Source organism: Diabrotica undecimpunctata, chromosome 3 (genome assembly GCF_040954645.1).
Source record: "Diabrotica undecimpunctata isolate CICGRU chromosome 3, icDiaUnde3, whole genome shotgun sequence".
Lineage (NCBI taxonomy): Eukaryota > Metazoa > Arthropoda > Insecta > Coleoptera > Chrysomelidae > Diabrotica > Diabrotica undecimpunctata.
In genome coordinates, this window is record NC_092805.1 from 118839794 (window position 1) to 118860306 (window position 20513).

Sequence of the window (20513 nt, forward strand, 5' to 3'; positions counted from 1 at the left end):
AATTGATGTGTCTGAAGTACCAAAGAGTTATCGATACAACTGACTCTTGGGAGAAGGCCCTGACAGTTCATTATCAGACCACATTTTAAAGTGGTATGACTAAGAAAAAGAGGGGACTTAGACAAGGAAAGAGAGGGGACGCGTAATCGTATAGAATTGATTGAATCCTAAATTGGCACCAACCGGCACCAACCGGCACCAAAAAAGTTGCCAGGTCATACTTTAGTTCTTCAGTAAATTGAGAATAATGGATATATATATATATATATATATATATATATATATATATATATATATATATATATGTATATATATATATATATATATATATATATGTATATATATATATATATATATATATATGTATATATATATATATATATATATAATATTAGAAATGATTATTTCGACCAAAAAATAATTTATAAATACGTTCAAATTATCGGGTAAAGTGGTCTGTAATAAAAATCTTTCTTTTTTCTTAATTACTCAATATTTCGCCATTTATTTAACAGCTTCTTCAGGAGTAAACTAAAACAATTTGAACATTACAAAAAATGGCGTACAAATACATTTTAAAACACTTACAGAATTTAAAAGATTTCGCAAATAAAAAATGACATTGAAGTATTTGAAATATTGAATGTCAAGATTAAATTGTCTTAAGCACGTTCGTTACAGCTATACGATAAAAAATTAAAATTATTTCAAATGTAAAAATAAAAATAACAATAAAAGAAAAGTTAGAAGAATAATATTTCTTTGATGAATTATTAAGGTTAGTTGTTATTAAGATGAATGTTGGCTATTTTGAATATTTATAAATTTTGTTCAATATGTTACAATATATGTTACTTAACTGTCCAGTGTCCTTTTTATAATTTAAAGTGTTTTTATTTTTGTTAATGTAATACATCTCGAGAAATAATCTACTTTTGTAGTTATCAGTCTGTGCCAAAATGTGAGCTTTGTTATAGTCTAGCATATGACCAGTGTTTTCATACTGCTCAACCACTGCGCAAGTATTTTTTCCAAGCGGCAATCACTTTTATGTTGCGTGATGCGTTGTTTTAGCCATTGTGATGTTTGACCAATGTAGCTATTTTGACATCCTAAACACGGTATTTAATAAACGACATTACTTTTATATAAGGTTGGTACTGGGTCTTTGATTTTTGAAAATAGTTGTTTGCTGTTCATGGTATTATATTTAGCTATATTAATATTAGGAACATTTTTGAATATGGATATGAAAAGTAAAACCTTATATAAAAGTAATGATAATTAAGTAACATATATTGTAACATATTGAACAAAATTTATAAATATTCAAAATAGCCAACATTCATCTTAATAACAACTAACCTTAATAATTCATCAAAGAAATATCATTCTTCTAACGTTTCTTTTATTGTTATTTTGTTTTTACATTTGAAATAATTTTAATTTTTTATCGTATTTGCTCCGTGCGTGACTGACGCGACACCTACCGCCTTCATCTGACAGTTTTGGACCTACCAATTTTCAGGTTAAACATATGACATATGTTTGACATTGTTAAATACATGCGAATTGACAATTATTAATAATTAACTTTTTAATTATATTTTTTTAGTTTATGTACAAAATAAATGTAGTATTAAAAACTGGGTTTCTCAAAATTCATCATAATATATCTTTTCAACCACAAACGGAAAAGAAAGGGAAAAATCTAGTACTGGCAAATCAAGTTTTTCACGTGAAAGAGCATACCTATATATTTAAAAACAGTAATAGTAAAAGTTATAATATAAAAGCTAAAGTCATCAGGCACTCTGCAGTTAGCTTGAAGCCTTATAAAATATCATTTAAGGTAAATTATTTAAATTTTTTTCTATTTCAATTGCATAAAAATAAAGTTATGTGATATTTACTTTTTCATATTAATAGCACGGATCCATCTTTTTCTTTTCTCTAATTTATATGTAATCTTTGGGAACCTATAAAAACTACACTTACTATTTTTGCTATTATTAGCACAATTAAATACGCAATATGTATTTGCACACATTTTTGATAAAATTTATGCGTAAAAAGGTAGGGCCAATTTTGTCATATTTCGCCGCTACGCACGCTGGCATCGTTTCAAAGTACCCCTACCATGGTCACGCACGGAGCGAATAGCTGTAACGAACGTGCTTAAGACAATTTAATCTTGACATTCAATATTTCAAATACTTCAATGTCAGTTGTTATTTGCGAAATCTTTTAAATTCTGTGAGTGTTTTAAAATGTATTTGTACGCCATTTTTTGTAATGTTCAAATTGTTTTAGTTTACTCCTGAGGAAACTATTAAATAAATGGCGAAATATTGAGTATCTCAGAAAAAAGAAAGATTTTCATTACAGACCACTTTACCCGATAATTCGAACGTATTTATAAATTATTTTTTGGTCGAAATAATCACTTCTAATATATATATATATATATATATATATATATATATATATATATATATATATATATATATATATATATATATATATATATCAATAAATAGATTTTTTTAAATTTATAATTGAAGACTGACATAATGATCACTTTTTGAACATGATTTTATCATTACATATTTTTTAGTAGATCGATATACTGTTTCAGTAAACTGAAATTGAAATCAGTAGACCTAGTAACCCTGCGAGAGGTAGTAATGTGCAACGTACAATCACAAAAATATGGCGGTGACATCGAAACTGGCTTCACTTTTCGAAGGTTTATTAAATGAACGTTACTTGTCCTCTCTCTTTTCTTCTCTAAGGTTAATACTGATAACATAACCTCACTAATATGACACTACAAAAGCTGTTAAAATTTCAATACATTCTGTTTGTGTTGTAATGTTTATGCCGTCCAAAGAAATTTTGATATAATTAAATTAATTTATACATCTTGACACAACAGCTAAAGATAAAATATACAGTATAAATAAAAAAAAATAATAACATCTTAATATTCAATTTGATTTGAAGATTATCTTAAAATCCAGAAGTACGAGTGAATGTATTCCTTAAGGGGGAAGATGATTCTCAGAAGTACCTTAATTTAAAGAGCTTTCCTGTATCTGACATCTTTTAGTTAATACATATAAAAATAACGTACTGGTTCCTGATGATGGGGCAAATATTGTAAGGCTTGAAACTGGTAGCCCAAAATTCACCAACTTTATTAAATAAAAACTACTTAAGATTGTGAGTATTGAGTCATTCTTAATATAGGTATTCATCATAGTATTTTTCGTTAGTAACGCCACCGTAAAATATTATGTAAATAATGCTGAAACACCAGACGCCTTTGAGGAGAAAAGAGAAGATATGTGTTAACCGTCAAGAGGAGAAACAGTCGTACTTGGAATGTGTTAAGTTTGCGATTCGATGATGCGAACTTTTTATCAGTCGATATTGTCGCTTTGGCATTACGTAATATTGGTACACCCGGAAATATTGCCGATTCATAGCTATTAAAAGACGAAAGAGTTAACGACGTTCTGGGGAGTGTGTTCGATTTTAATTCGTAAACAATTCTCTGTAATTTTTATGTGTCAATCTTGTACCTGTAAATAACACCACTACAGTTTGTTTTGTGTATAGTCGGTTCGCTAATCCCAGTCCGAACTGTCTAGTGAATATAGTAATTATTTTTTTGCGTAAGTTAGTTACTTTTTGACAGACTTTTTCCAGAAGTGGCTGAAGAAGAAGTATTTGGTCGTCACTTTTTGCAAACTTTATTATTCCTATCAGAAACTATAAACTTATATATAATATATAACTTATATATTATATATAAATTTTAAAAAAATAATAAATTAATTGTAAAATATTAAAGGTTTATTGAAAATATTTTCAAGAAACTCAAGATAAATGCTACCAAATTTAAGTTTGTTGCCTACATTTGGCGCAACTCAACGATATAAACTAAATTAGCCTAACTTTTTTATAAATACATTTTTTTATATATACCATTTTTCAAAGTAAAAACGTTGCACGTCACAATTTATATAAAGTGACGTCACTTATATTTAAAATTTCCAGAACGTCAACCTCAGAGTTCACAGCTAATAATACGAAACCCATACGGAACTGCTCGATCTTTCATAGGCGTCAACATGGTATAATAATCAGAAAAATGTAATCATCATTATATTGGGAATTTTAGAATTATATTAATTAAATAACAAATAACATTTGTTATTATTAATAATATAATTTTTATGAAATAACTCCTTAAATCTGATATTCAACAAAATAATAATTTTAATTAAATAGATTAGACAATTGTACGCAACTGATATGGGAATACTTCAAATTTTAATGACAGTTTAGCGTGTGGCAAAATTGTATAAAGTGTTGTCGCTTTTTTAGAGTGAGAATTTTGTTTATGTTTTGATTTCTTACACAAGTTGATCATATTATATTATATATTATTAAATTATATTTATAAATACATATTAAATTTAGATTAGTAGCTTTAAAAACTAGTTATTGTTGTGTATTATGATTGTGCTATGACAAAACAACTAAATAGTCTGTAGAAAGCCGATAAGCTTCTATACAAAATAGATTATTTTGAACAAGAAATAATGGCGAAACGTTTTTACTAATAATGCTCTAAAAGAGGTAAGTTTAAAATTTAGAATATATAATTTTGTAGTAAAATATTTTCTTATGTATAGTTTGACAATTATTTGACATTTTAAAAATTCCTCACTTACTAAATATTCTGACGTTTTGGCAACGCTGTGGGGTTCTGACGTCATAGATCTCATAGGGGAATATTGGCATCGGAAATCATATTGATTGAAAAAAAAAAAACAAAATTTATGTTTTCGTACTTAGATTACTTAACTCGGCCACTCTTCATATTTATATGCTCAACCTGATCTTCACGAATACTAATGGTTTGTGATTTTAACTTGTTGTTAACAAACACTAGTACACCACCGCCACTCAACTTTGCACTGGTTCTCTGGGATCTATCACATTTGTTGATACTAAAACCATTACTTTTATTTCACAATCAGTTATGGTATCATTTAAGTTGCTCTCCACTAAAATAATTATATTGTACGAGCAGCAGATAATACTTTTCATGATCTCGGAAATCTTTGTACGAATGCTTTCAAAATTTCGATAAAAAACTGTTAATGGGAACGATACTAGTTTTTTGTTGTTTAACTTCACAAACTGTAGGTACACCAGTGCGGTATCTAATGAATAGATTTTCATCGCCAGCAGATTTTCTTTCATCGAGCTCCTTTTTAGTTACCTTGTAAGCGTCTTGTTCCATCTTTGTTTAATCCTTAGAGATTCTATAGACAGTAATTACTATTTAAATGGGAATAAGCCACAATTAAAGGTTAAAGTATGTTTATTAAGGTTTCTATTTCCACTTTGAAAATCGTTCTCAAAATACAAACATCACTAATATTTGTATTTTGAGAACGATTTCCGAAGTGGAAATTGAAATGTCAAGAAACGTACTTTAACCTTTAATTGTGGAATATTTAAAGAAGCGCTGCATAATTTGGAATGGGGCGTGAAAGTTAATGGAATTCTGATAAATACAATCAGATATGCAGACGATACAGTTATTTTAAGTGATGACATGAATGGATTACAATGCCTTTTAAATGCCATTGATACAGTGGGAAGAGAGTTTGGCCTAAGCATAAACTGTTCAAAAACAAAACACATGGTGTTTAGCCGTTTAGCACATCAAGATGCACGATTATATATTGATGGTCATATAATTCAAAGAGTGTCCAGTTTTAATTATCTTGGTTGCCATATTATGAACAACTTGATCCAGATCAAGAGATAAAACGTAGAATCGAGATAGCCCGCACAACATTTTTAAAAATGAAGTCATTCTTCTGTAATGATAACTTGAACTTCAACTTCGAAAGTGCATGGTTAAATGCTACATTTGGTCAGTCCTCTTATACGGTGTCGAAGCATGGACTTTAAAAATATCCACCATTAATCGTCTGGAGGCCTTTGAAATGTGGCTACACAGACGTATACTAAAAATTCCATGGACGGCTATGCTGACAGATGTGGCAGTCCTTGAGAGAGCAAATGCTGCTTGCGAGCTGCTTGATAACATCAAATGTAGAAAGATGGCCTATTTTGGACACGTAGTAAGGGGAGACCGATATAATATTCTTCAACTTATTATGATGGGTAAAATCGAAGGACGCAGAGGAATTGGTAGAAAGCAGGCCTCTTGGTTGAAAAATTTCAGGGAGTGGACAGGAATGAGGAAAGCTGAGCAACTCTTTAGAATAGCTCAAGACAGAGACAGTTTCACCATGTTAATCGCCAACGTCAAGGGGACTTGGGACTAGGGCACGTTAAGAAGAATGTGGCTTATTCCCATTTAAATAGTAATTACTTTAAAATGCCACAAGAAAATAGCTGCAGAACAATCTATAGACAGTATTTCAAAGTTTATTACTAAACTAAGTCAGTTTCGTCGTGTTAGCATTACATATAACTTTGACTGGTCTAGCTTAATTGTAATTGGACAATTTGATAACTCGGACGATATGTGGTAAGATCGATTCCTTCTGCTGTAAGCCAAGTAAACAAAAGACCTCACACATCTAAGATTTGTCATAGCTAATGCGATCAGCTAACACATTGGAGTTCTTCTTCTTCTTCTGCTTCTTTTTATATAGACATTGAAATGTTTGGTACAAAAACACTTGGATGAACCCAAAACAAATCTTTATTTGATTACATATCAAACAGAACTATTAATTGTTTTACCTGTAACCAAACTGAAATATAATGCGATAATTAGCAATACATGAGCGTCGTGAGGAGGGTTTATAATTACATGGCCAATACATCAAATCACCCCACCCTAAAATTCTACTTATAACTAAATTTAGGAACACAACAAAACTAAACTTCTAAATACTATAATTCGAATCCAAAACGTTTTGGTTCTTTTCTAGATCTTAATGGACGTCTATGTGGGATGCCTGACTCTTGGATACCATTACTATCCTTTCGAGAGTCTAGCTGAGGCTCCCCACCTAGATTTCCTGTTGAGTTTGTAGCAGCTTAGATAACATTTTCCTCGTTATTATGAATATTATTTTTCTCTGATCTATCGTGTATCGTCTCCGAAAATGTAATACCTTCTAAATTACTATTAAAAACTATTTTAATTTGATTACAATGTCTTTTCCACATAAGTTTACTATCTAACGGATTTACCAAATATGCTCTTCTACTTAAAATTCGTAAAAAAATTCTTTGCTTTGCACCACGACACCGTGGTGTTTCTATAATCTTTAATTAAAACGATATCCCCCCACTACAAACTCTACCTGTCTCCTCCCCTTATAATATTTCTTATTACTTTCTTGCGCTTGAATCAAGTTACGTCTAATTTGCGTTAAATTTAGACGCAAAAATTAAAACTAGACGCGTTCGCAAAGCCCTTCCAAAAAATATCTTAGCGGGAGAAGTACCTGTCGACAGGTCCACTATGTTCCTATATGTTAATAAAAATTTAGACAATGATAAATTAATATTTCTTTGATCAATATCTTTTAACAAAAAATGCTTGACTGTTTTAACGCTATTTTTAGCAGCACCGTTGCAATGTGCTGAAAAAGAAGGTAATGTTGTATGTTTAATACCATTAATTAAAGTAAAATGTTTAAATTCTTGCGATGTTAGCTGCTGGCTGTTATCGCTGACAAGTACTTCCGGTAAACCATAACGAGCAAAACACTCCCTAAGTTTAGCAATCGTACCCATTGAGGTGATTGAAGACATTGGACAAACTTCCACCCATTTAGAAAAAGCATCCAAAATTATAAGAAAATTAGTTTTTCGTGTTTCGGCAAAATCTATATGCACGCGTGACCAAACATTTTGAGGAATGCTCCAGCCTTGCAAAGGAACCTTAGGTGGATCTGCCTGCATGCTCTGACAAGGAATGCAATTCTTGCTGAGAACTTCAATTTCTGTATTTAATGATGGCCACCAAATATAAGACCTAGCTAATAATTTCATCTTAACTATACCAAAGTGAGCTGTATGCAATTCATTCAGTAATTTATTTCGTAGTTTACTAGGAACAATTACTCTTTGTCCCCACAATAAGATGCCATCTTCAATAGATATTTCATTTCGTTAAAGGAAGTACGGTTTAATTTCTAATTCGACATTTGTTGGCCATTTGGTCATAACATATTTAGTTACACGAGACAAAATAGTATCTAATTCTGTTTCTTTCCTTATTTAATTCACATTAGAATATCGTATAAAAACAATAGATATACTTGGCATATTGAGAAATATTTGTTCAATAATACGTTGGAACTGGGATGGACCTGATACAACTCCATATGGTAGACGATTAAATGCAAATAATCCCTTATGAGTACTAATAACCATATATTTCCGAAAATCTGGATGAATCACAACTTGCTGATAAGCTTGACTTAGGTCAATTTTAGAAAACTCTTGACCACCCTGTAACTTAGCAAATAAATCATCGATCCGAGGTAACGGATATTTATCCGCTTCGATAAAAGGATTGCTAGTTATTTTGAAATCACCACAAATCCTAACACCTTCATCATTTTTCAAAATCAGTACCATGTGTGTTCCCCATTCCGAAAATTCAACTGCAGATATAATGCCCTCCTGGACCATTTTATCTAATTCCATCTTAACCTTGTTTCTTAAAGAAAAAGGAACCACTCTGGGTTTAAAAAATTTAGGTCTGTCATCTGGTTTAATATTAAATTTTAACTAAAATTTATTAAATGTGCCCAATTTGTGAGAAACTACAGTGGGAAAATTTTTCATTAACCACCCCTTTATTTCATTATTTTTATCTGCTTCAATAACATTTAATTCCCTGAAACCCATACTATAACACCTAATAAAATTTCTACCTAGCAAGGCTGGAGTTTCTCGATGCATAACATAAAAATCCAAATTATTTGTTTGTTTTGAAAAAGTTACTGGTAAGTTAATTTTGCCCTTAGGATGAACCTTGTCTCCCGAAAAATTAACTAACGATACATTAACTTGAGATAATGGTTGTGTATTAAAATATTTGTTATATATACTAAAAGGTAGGACACAGACCGCGGCACCCGAATCTAATTCAAATTTAAACATTTTACCTTTAATATTAATATCAATATAAATTAGCGGATCATTATTTGATGATATACACAATACAGATGATTCAGATCCTTCTTCCAATAAATTTAAAAATCTTTTTCTACATACCAGTTTTAAGTGTCCTCGAACGTTACATAAATTGCAGATATAATCCTTATAGGGACATACTGAAGGCGGATGTCTTTAGCACACCGGAAGGTCTAGTCTCCTTAAATCGCCGTTCTTGTTGATGTGTTCTGGCATCCCCACGCTGTGATACTTGCAATATTTCCTTACTGCAACTTCCACTCGTTATTTGACACACCTCCCTTTCTTCTACTGGTTCCATTTTCACCACACTTCTACTTCGTTAATGCCAGTTATTGCTGCTTCTTCAATTTGTGCTATTTCCAATGCTTTATTAAATGTGATATCTGACTTCAGTGCAAATAGCGTATTCTTTACTTTTCCCTCATTATATTTTGAAATAAACATATATGTTAATTTTGTTTCCAAATTATTTCCAAATTCACAAGTACCGGCTAGTTTTTTTAAACGTACACTCCAATGTTGTACACTTTTACTTTTAGCCTTGGAAGCACCATAAAACTTTGCTCTTTCTACCCACACTAAACAAGTTTTGTTATAGTAGGTATCTAGTCTTTTTACAATGACATTGAATTAACATTCTTCAGGTTTTTTAGGCACGGACAAGTCGGATAACAAGATATAAGCTTCTTCTGAAAGGCTATATAACAAAATAGCTCTTTTAATATAACATCTGTAATTTCTCTAGCAATGAAATATTGTTCTAGCATTTTAATAAACACATTCCATTCACAAATTCTGGAATTAAATTCCAAATTTACCGATAAATCTAATTTCCCGTCTTTCGACATTTTGTATTCACTTATACACAATTTAAAAACGTTTTTATCCTCGCCGCCATGAAATGTTTGGTACAAAAACACTTGGATGAACCCAAAACAAATCTTTATTTGACTACATATCAAACACAACTGTTAATTGTTTTACCTGTAACCTAACTGAAATATAATGCGATAATTAGCAATACATGAGCGTCGCGAGTGGGGTTTATAATTACATGGCCAATACATTACAGACATGACTCTGTCTGTTTTTCAATGTGCCTCCAGTAAGTTGTCGTTCCATCATTTTCGTGGTCTTCCTACTGACCGTCTTCCTATTGGAAACCGTCCCTTGTCGCTTTTACTACTCTATTTGTTGTCATTCGGCTTATATGATCGTTCCATTCTACTCTTCTATTTCTTACCCAGTTCTTGATGTTCTCCAGTTCTTTCAGTTCTATCTATGCGTTGTTGTATTTCATAACAAACAGAATTGGCTGTGATCTGTGAATTGCCATTTTCCATTAATTTAATATTTTCTTTAATACCGATGATTTTTTTCCAGCTTGGTAAATCTTCGCATAAACATAGAAACACTCAAATGTATCACGGCACGTAGCGCAAAAGTAAATAAGTAGACGTTTCTGAAAAATAATTGCCCGTTTCTGAGATGTGGACAAGCCAGAGCATTTTTCTGCAATGTGTATCTTTGAACAGCAACTGTCGCAGGCTAATATTTGCTTTTCATCAGTACCGAGATCTAAGCGCTACAATTATTGTTCATTATAACTGCAAAATTATATCTTAGAATATTTCAGCAGTCCTTGGCTTTTTGCGGTGTATTATTTATGAAATATAAAAAGCACCAACTGAATTAACTAGTAAGCAAAATATAATTCTTGATGTGCTTTTTAAACTTAAAAAGTTTTAGAAAAATAACCTAACCTTGATTTTTAGGTCTGTTGTTATGTTGTTGTATGTTTTTAACTAGGCCTTTGTTGTTGACTCCCTTTAGCCTTTTTTTTTAATTATAATTTGCGATGTATTCCGCATAAACATTGAAAATTAGTAAGGACACAAAACTCGTAAAAAACAGGTCTTGTGATTCCTTTTTGTGCTGAGGATAATACGTATATCACGTCTATCTTGCCCGATTTCTTACAATTAATTACACGTTTCTTTCAAGTTTAGTCAAAAAAATATTGTTTGACTAAAAGCGTCAGAGGATTGCCTCCCTGGTTGGTGTTCCTTCTCTGATTTTCTTAATCCTCATTGTTATAGACTTAAATATGCAATGCCTTCATTCGTTATATATGCCCAAAACTTTCGACATATCTAAGAATAAAACAATTTAAAGAAAGAGTCAGTGTATCGGCAGCTCCTTGGTACGTCAGACACATCAATTTCTAATGATTGTAGAACTAGGTGCTATATTATTCCTTCTTTTAAAAATATTTTTACTAACTCTGATTGTAATAAATAAGCTGTATCCTTCACTTTTCTATTTGCACATTTTTAAATAATTTTAAAGTTTTTTTAGTTGTGAAAGGAAAAGCCATATTAAAAGAGTCTTTGGATTTTATTTACTGTTTTAAGTACTCACACTTTAATACAAACTTAAGTTTACCTATACTAAAATTGTACATTTATTTAAACAAAAAATGTCAATAAATAAAAATTATTAATAAATGGTCTCTTGCTTATCAATATTAGTGTCAAAACTTTCTGTATCCCCATTAGTGGCATATTTATTCCTTCTTGAGTGCCTTATTGCAATACCCTAGAAACACAAAAATAAATGTTAGATACCGTCATTAAAACTGTTGTCACAAATATTAAATTAACATTTACTACATGTTTATACCTTTTAAAATAATAAATTACCGTTTAAAACCTTCTTATTCGTCAAAAGGGGAAAATTGGAATGCCGTTGAAGTTTTCGCAGCTAATTTAAAGTCCGTCTATAAATTAAATTTTTACGGCAGAATAACGAGTAAATAAAAAAATATTTAAGTAATAAAATAATAAGATTAACAGTGAACAAGGTAGTATGAACACACTTCTATCTTCTAAACAGAGCCGTAATTCAACAATTAGTTCTTATCAACAACATTTAAAAATTTAAATAGTAAAAACTGAACGAAAAACTAAATCCGCCGTAGCCGGTCCCAAGTCCGGTATAACGTTAAATTTTTACTCTTGAGTAAAATTATAACGTTAAAAGTAATTTTAACGGTAGATTTTTACTCCGTGTGTTAAAATTTGATTCTCTATTTTATGTTAAAAAAATATGAAATGTAATGACTATTGTTGTATTGTTAAATATGATTATATTGAATTTACTAAATGTTTTGTATACTAGTATGTCTGGTTACTAATAAATGAAATTAACTTATACTACAACTATATTTTTAAATGGTTAAAAGAATACAAGCATTATAAAAGAGCTCCTTTTATACACCCTATTATAAATTAAAATAGCTAACATGTTCATTAAATGTTTATTTGGTAATTGCCAGCCTAACTACATAACCCCTGAGGCGCTCCCCTAATACGAGATGTGATAAAACCCGTGATATACAGACCCTATATTAAAGTACTAAATTATTGGAGTTTCCCCACTTTGTCAAGTGCGAATAAGTTGTATAAACTTTAATTTTTTCATGGATTTTATAGTTATATTTTGATTTAGATTGCCAACTTTTTGGAATTGATTAAAATGATCACAAAGAGTTTAGACATCCAATCAATTGAAATAAGTTCTTCTTCTGGTGCCGTACGCTACAACATGTATGTGTTCATGCTGGTTGGATTATGTGTAAAGATTCTTTTTTTATTATTGTATTGATATCAGATATAACGCACCAGTTTCTTATGTCTCTCAACCATGAGTGTTATTTGCGACCTAGTCATCTGCAAAATTCAATTTTGCCCATTCAAATGGTTTTTCTTTCTCTTCTTCTTCCTCTTTATAACCAATTTTGCTTATTTTTTGACAGATTAATACCTCTACGGAAGGTTGTCACTCCATCTTTTGCGCGGTCGACCGATACTTCTTCTGTCGATTGGTGACTTATCTCTTGTTATTTTGACGACAAGGGTCTCCTCCATTCTGCTTATGTGATTATTTTATTCTTTTTTTCTATTTTGTGTCCATTTATTTATACACTGTACGTTACATTTTCTTCTAATGTCTTCACTTCTCTTTCGATCGCTCAGCGTATTTCCTGTAATTCTTCTCAGTACTCTCATCTTTGCCGTTTTCAGTAGCCTTTGCATTGTGGCTATTTCGGGTCTTGTTTCTGAGGCATATCCCATTATTGGTTACATTACACTGGCTTTTTAAATTGTTGACTTCATCTTAGTGTTAATGTGTCTGTTTCGCCATATAGTGTTATTAAGGCATCCTGCCAGTCTATTTGCTTTTTGCACTTGATCTCTCACTTCTTTGTCCAGGTCTCCATAGCTAGACAGTGTAATTCCCAAGTATTTTATTTCCATTACTTGTTCAATACTAACGCCATCAATGTCTATTTTACATCTGCTTGTTTTTTTGCTAACTACTATTGTTTTAGTTTTCTGAGATGAGATTGTCATATTAAATACTTTTGCTCTTATGTTAAATCTGTGGACCAGTCTTTGCAGACTATCTTCATTTCGTTTTGGTCTTTGCTATCTTCATCTTGGTAGACTATCTTCATCTTGGTATTTTGATTTCTTTGTTTCCCGTTCTTTATCCTTTTCCTTTGTAAACGCTTTTGATGAGTTCATCCATGATCAAATTGAAGAGCATGGGGCTCAATGAATCTCCTTGTCTTATTCCGCTGCCTATCTCTCTATAGGTTCTGTAAGCTTTCCATCTATTCTGACTTTCATTTTGTTGTTTTGGTAAATGTTTTCGATAGTTTTTATAATATTTAGGGGAACTTCTCTATTATACAGAAGATGGATTACATCTTTGAGTCTTACTCTGTCAAACGCTTTCTTAGGTCAATCAGACACAAAAATGCTAATCTATTATACTCGAGTGATTTTCAGTAATTTGCTTTATAAAAAATGTATATAAAAATGATTTTTAAGTGACTAGGTCTCGCTACTGTACATTATTCATTTTAGGACGTGAATATAGACACACACTGTAGTTACGCGCTAACAAAGGTAGTTATTGCATTTAGTAAAAGTATTTCTAGCTAATGCTACTCATATCTTCTCAATTCTTTGTTACAGTCCCATTTACTGTTTAAGGTAACTCCAAAATATTTATTTTTTTTTCAACTCTCTGTACAAGTTGGTTGTTTATTCTCAACTGGGCTTGCATATATGATTGTCTGCTAATTATCAATAATTTCGTTTTTGTGATGTTAATGTTGAGACTATATTCCTCTCCAACTATATTAATATTATGTACTACCTCTTGCAATTCTTCTATGTTGTCTGCTGTGATAGCTGCATTATTGGAATCTTGCAAATTATTTATGGGAATTCCATTTATTTTGATAACGTTTTTCATTCTGCTGTGCAAGTTGAATAATTCATAAATGTTAAACAGCAGATGGTAGAGAATGCAACCATGTTTTATGCCCTTACATATTTATACTTGTTGTGTATATAGACTGTTTAATAATCCTCTTATGTTTTCCTTCAAGACCAATATTCCGTAACGCCTGTATTAACACACCATATCTTACATTGCCAAAAGCTTTTTGGTAATCGATAAAGCAAATACAGACGTTCGTCCTCTGGTCATAGCATTTTTGCACCAATCACTGCAAGCAAATTATAAATAGTAATTAAATAAACCAAATATGACCAAATGTATAGAATATATTTTACACATCACTGATACCGTTATTAACGCCATAATTACCATTATTATGAACTGCTGATTATCTATGAAAATGTTAAATAACCACTAGATACTAATGTAAAATTATTGATAACGAAGGTAAATATTAATTTATAAAAATTATTTTTTAACGGTTATTTTAATTATATTTACGAATAAGAATGTTACGAATAAATGTGTTTAGTACTATGTTGTACGGCGTGGAAGCATATATTTTCAAACAGACCAATATAAAAAGCAATAAGAGTTTCGAGATAAAGTGTTATAGACGAATATTAAGAATAAGTTGGGTTAACCGAGTCACAAATGAAGAAGTATTACGGCGAATGGACAAAAAGCCTGAAGTTAGACTTACTGTAATAAAAAGAAACTTGGAATACTTGGGCCATCTAATGCGGGAAAAAAATACACATTCCTACAACATATATTGCAGGGAAAGATTCAAGAGAGTGGTTTGGTTGCACCAAAAACGAGCTATTTAGACCTGTAAATAAAGTTCGAATAGCCTTGATGATATCCTTAATGAGAAAAAACTTCTCTCTCCTCATGCCAAACAATATGTAGCTTCGTCATTTTTTAAAAATTTTAAACTGTTTGTCCTTATGTTATGTATAATTTTTATGACATTCTCAATATATAGTTGGATAGGCCAAAATTGACGAAACGACCCTGAAGATGCTTTAGGGGCGAAAGTACTTGGGAAAGATTTAATAAATAAACTGTGCTCGATATCTGCCATTTATTTGATTAAAGTTCATTAGGACAATAGAAAAAGCTGCTCACTGTATAGCTCAGAGACGTAGGTAACGAATAAAATAATGAAAAACAGAATAAATGCAGTTGAAATGATGTTTTGAAAACCAAATAGAAGGACCAAGAAAACTAAGGAGAAGAGGACGTCCTAGATCACAGTGACAAGTACAAACAATAGTGGAAACATTAGACATCAATAAAGAAGATATATGTGACAAGAATGCATGGCAATTGGAATGAAGTAAACGGTAAAAAGATTATGTTGTGTAAATATGCTATGTGTAAAGTCCCGGTAAGTAAGTAAGTAAAAGGCGTAGTACTACTACCTACGGGAATAAAGGCTCTCTCTCTGGTAAAGAAAAAAGGATTATTTTCCATATCGATAGAGCAGATGGCTGTTCAGATATGAATGTTGATGTCATTGAGGAATACTTTGAGCAAATACTTTTAGTATATAGTCTGTGTCTTCTAAAATGTGTCTCATAGTATATTATGGTTGCAGCATTGTTCTGATATTTTATATAATATCGCATCATCTGCATAGGATATTATTTTAAGTTTTTTTATTCCCATCTGATATCGTTTCTTTCTATTTACTTTTCTAACAGTTTCATTTATAATCAGGTTAAATAGTACTGGACTGAAAGAATCTTTCTGTCGTATCCTAGTATTAACTTCTGTAGGATCGATTAGTTCTTTTTTTATTTTTTATTTTATTGTGATCTTTTGACATATCTTTTAGATCTTTCTGACTGTGTTTATTGCTATATTTTGTGTTAATAATAAGTGTATAACGTCTTTAAGTTTGATTCTGTCGACAGAAAGACTTTTTCAAGTCCACAAATATAGATATGCTGATCTTCCAGATCCAAAGACTTGCTATAGAGCGCCGGATTTTAATACGAAGTTCCTGAATGTCCCTTTTAATACGTTTTCCTGTATACTGAAAATGCCAAATGAAAATTTGGAAATTTTTATTAAATTAAAAGTCCTTTTGGATAATAGAAAAACAGGTTCTACGTACGCACTTCACCTTCTAGACCATAATCATTCTTTTAATGACAAATTTTAAATTCTTCACATCCAATGGAAATTAACAAATTCAAAAATACAGGCATAATTCTGAATGACCGACTTAAGACAGTTATTCAGTTGAAGACTAAAGTGTAAGAGAATGTTGGGAGAACGGAAAACGCTGTACGGGCGGCATATGCAGCATTAAAAGAATTAGCTACAAAAATGGGTTTAATAATAAACACCAACAAAATGAATTATATGAAAATAAGCACGCAACTACAAATCATATGACCACTTATTATAGAAAACGACGTCATTGAAGCAGTGAACGAATTTGTATACCTGGTAGCGCTCTTTAAAACTACAAATAATACTAACTCAGAGATAAACAACAGAATTTGCACGACCAACACATGCTATTTTGGACTCAATCTCCTCCTCAAATCTACAATTATATCGAGAAATACAAAAATAAAACTCTACAAAACAATAATATGCCCAGTCCTAACATATGGCTCAGAGACCTGGACTCCAGGGGATGTAAAGCCAGAATGATGATGATGATGACTATTAAGTGTAAACGCATAATGAAAATAGATTACTCGAGAAAGGCACTCTGCCGAAACAGTTGGAGCGATAATCAACTACAATAAATTTTGTAAAACTTCTGAAAACAAAAGTTTTCTGTGTTTTATTCTTAGATAAAAATGAATTTCCATCAAGTAACGGTCGAATCCACCAGCTAATTTTCCCTTCTTTAATTTTTTTATTCTTTCGCTACTTCTCTTTGATCGACATGTAATTCTTCCTCTATTACTATTTCTGGTGTAAGGATTAGTTTTCTTCGCCTTATACTGATTTTAAGTAATCCTTTTACGTTTCCGTCTGAATGTGTTTTTTTTTTCTATAATTTAGATTATTTCTTTTTTGTCCTCTGATTATTCATCATAATATGTCTTTTTGGATTTTTTTATTGTAATAAATGTATGCCTATTGTGTTTTCTGAGCTTTATAGTGACTTGCTTTCTAAGACAAGGATATTTTTTTCTGAAAACGTAAGTACTCATCACTTTTCTTTCTCCGAGAGTTTCTATCGCTACTTCTTTTACGTTTTTCGAGTATTCTTTCAAGTTTTGCCCATCTTTCTTTCATGTTGCTGACCTCCACTATTTCATTTTCATAAATTTTTTTTGATATCTTAAGACATATTACATTAAATTACATTTAATGCCTGTATTCTTTTGCTTGTTTTGATCTGTATGCAAGAAAAACTTATTATTTATTTTGTGTTCGTTACTGGTTCATAAATTCATCTAGACTCTCCATTTTCTTTTTGAAGAATTTTATATTACTTTGAGCAAAGGATGGAGCTAATTACAACAGATTCCGTAATTTTTAGAACAATGCTGCACACCATTCAAGAAGATCTAAAGACTTATATTACAAAAATTAATAAATGTCGATGATAAATTTAAAAAAACGTTTATTACGGAAAAAGTGTGAAGTTAAGGACGTAATATATCATTTATACGCATTTTCTTATATTAATACTTATATTATATCTTATATAAATACTTACTTTTCCTTTTTATTGTTCTCTGCCTCAGAAGAATCAGTTTTGCAATTTTCTAATTGTTTTAGAGCATCTGCGTTCCTTTTCATTTGTTGATCCATTTTTCCTATTTTCTGCAAAAGTTGTTGGATATCTTCTTCTATCTTTGATGTTGCATTAACTAGAGCTCCGTTTTCTGGATCCAAAATTGATATTTTAAAAGTGTCTAGTCTGAAAATATATAACGATATACGTAAGAAATTACAAATGTTTATAGTATAATGCATCTGGGAATATCCTTAAAGGAAGCAAATACTGCATTACTAAATTAATCTTACAATTGGTGAAATATCCAAGACGTAGCCACAATATTCCGAGGAGCCGAAAACGGCACTCTATGAATGGTTTAAAAAGTACAGAAAACCAACAACGTGCGGCCAAGCAAATGACATGCGAAGGAAAAGAATCAAAGACTTCTAAGATCTGTTATACTAAGGAAGAAAACTGGTCGGCAGAGAATGAATAAACCCAACTCTGGCGAAAGCCATCTCATAACAAACAGTTTATGCCATGTTATCATATAATTAATCTTAAATAACTGTATTAAACTAGCGTTTTTAATTGTTATATACATTGTTAAAAATAGTATATGTGCGTGATACTAACCTGTTAGACACTGCTTCTTGAACATGTATAACACCTTCTTTCGAATATTTGGATACCTCGGCCAAAATTTTGTTCACTCCAAACTCTACTTTTGTTTTAGTGTCATCAACATTTTGCAGTACTTGGTCCAACCTATTAAGACCTTGAATCTTATTTGAAATTTTGTTGTTACTAGTTACAAAGCTGTCTCCAAGATTAACTGTCAATTCTGAGAGGTCATTAAGCTTCTTAATGGTATCTTCGTGAGTTTTCTTGATATAGTTGATAAGTTCAGATGTTGACTTGTCTTGTTTTTGTAAAGAGAAATTTTGATCTATAGCTAGGTCGTCATTTTGTGATAGCTGGTCTATTTTATTTTGTAAAAGTTTAATGCCTGCCAGAATTCTTTTAACATCTGATTCTTGACCATTAGAAGCTGTAATAGGTACATACATTTTAAAATTTACTAGATAAATTTAATTTAATTAATTCAATTTAAGTAAAGATTTTATGTATTTATATGTGCTGTATCTTCTTAAATTAAAAAATGTATATATATATATATATATATATATATATATATATATATATATATATATATATATATACATACAGAGTGGCCCAAAAGTCTGGAAACGGCCAATTATCTCGTAAATTGCTAGTTATAATTGTACAAAATTTACGGTAGACCTATTTTGTTATACGGAGATTCCATATTTAATATTTGCAATGTTGCCAGATTTGCCGTTTCTCTTATATTATTAGTAACTTTGGTTTTTCATAATTGCATCACCCTGTATATTGAGTCATTATTGAAATCTCCTATTCAATACGAGTTCAACCATATGTAACACTTATGATTTTATGTAGTTTGGAAGATCTTAAATACATAAAACATAAAGTCTGGCAACGCCTAATTGTCTCAATATTTTTTTTAATACTAACTATTTTTAACTACATTAAAATGTAACAATTAATAGATTATAACATTTTTTAAAATAATGGTTACTTTATCAAGTGTTCAAAATGTGCTCCATGTGAGTTGACAGTATCCTAATCGATGTATTGTATAAGAATATTTTTAAACGATACAAAATTAACTTATTGCAAGAATTAAGTGAAGATGACGTCGATCGTAGATTCGAGTTTACTGAGGTAATGATGGATACAATTGAAAAGGATAAAAATTTCGTTAACAGAATATGTTTTTCCGATGAAGCAACCTTTACACTGTGTGAAAGTGTAAATCGACACAATTTAAGGTACTAAAGTGACGTAAATCCACACTGGATGCGTGAAAACCAAACTCAAAGACCACAAAAATTAAATGTATGGTCAGGTATAGTAGGTACTCAGTTAATTGGGCCATTTTTTATCGAAGGAAATTTAACTTGTTTGGTGCCAATTTTAATTAGATATGGGCAAGATGGAGCTCCAGCTCATTTTGGGGTAAATGCTCGAAGTTATTTAGAAGAGATATTTCCAGGACGATGGATCGGTAGACGGGGTAGAATTGAATGGTCTCCACATTTTCCTGATTTCAATCCTAAAGATTATTTTTATCGGGGATACTTGAAAAATTCAGTTTACAAAACTAAACCAGCAAGTCTTGCAGAACTAAGGCAACGAAAAATCGACGAATCTCGAATAAATTCTAGAC

The 20513-nt window shown here is 31.0% G+C and overlaps 2 protein-coding genes across 3 annotated transcripts in view; both read right to left on the minus strand.

Moving 5' to 3' along the window:
• LOC140437299 (uncharacterized) overlaps positions 1-10196 on the minus strand; it is a 59860-nt gene extending 49664 nt beyond the window's left edge. Inside the window, exon 1 of one of the 2 annotated variants that reach the window (XM_072526740.1) lies at positions 9301-10196. The gene's annotated coding sequence lies outside the window, so the exon portion shown is untranslated. Of the gene's footprint in view, positions 1-4745; positions 4765-9300 lie in introns of those variants that run through there. The other variant, XM_072526741.1, reaches the window with a different exon arrangement.
• A 1426-nt stretch (positions 10197-11622) lies between these two features.
• The window catches only part of LOC140436130 (uncharacterized), a 51903-nt gene continuing 43012 nt past the window's right edge, over positions 11623-20513 (minus strand). Inside the window, exons 4-6 of the mRNA XM_072524837.1 lie at positions 18875-19289; positions 18236-18439; positions 11623-11820 (exon numbers count right to left, since the gene is read on the minus strand). Of these exons, the coding sequence (XP_072380938.1) occupies positions 11808-11820; positions 18236-18439; positions 18875-19289 (632 nt within the window). The 3' untranslated portion in view covers positions 11623-11807. The remainder of the gene's footprint in view (positions 11821-18235; positions 18440-18874; positions 19290-20513) is intronic.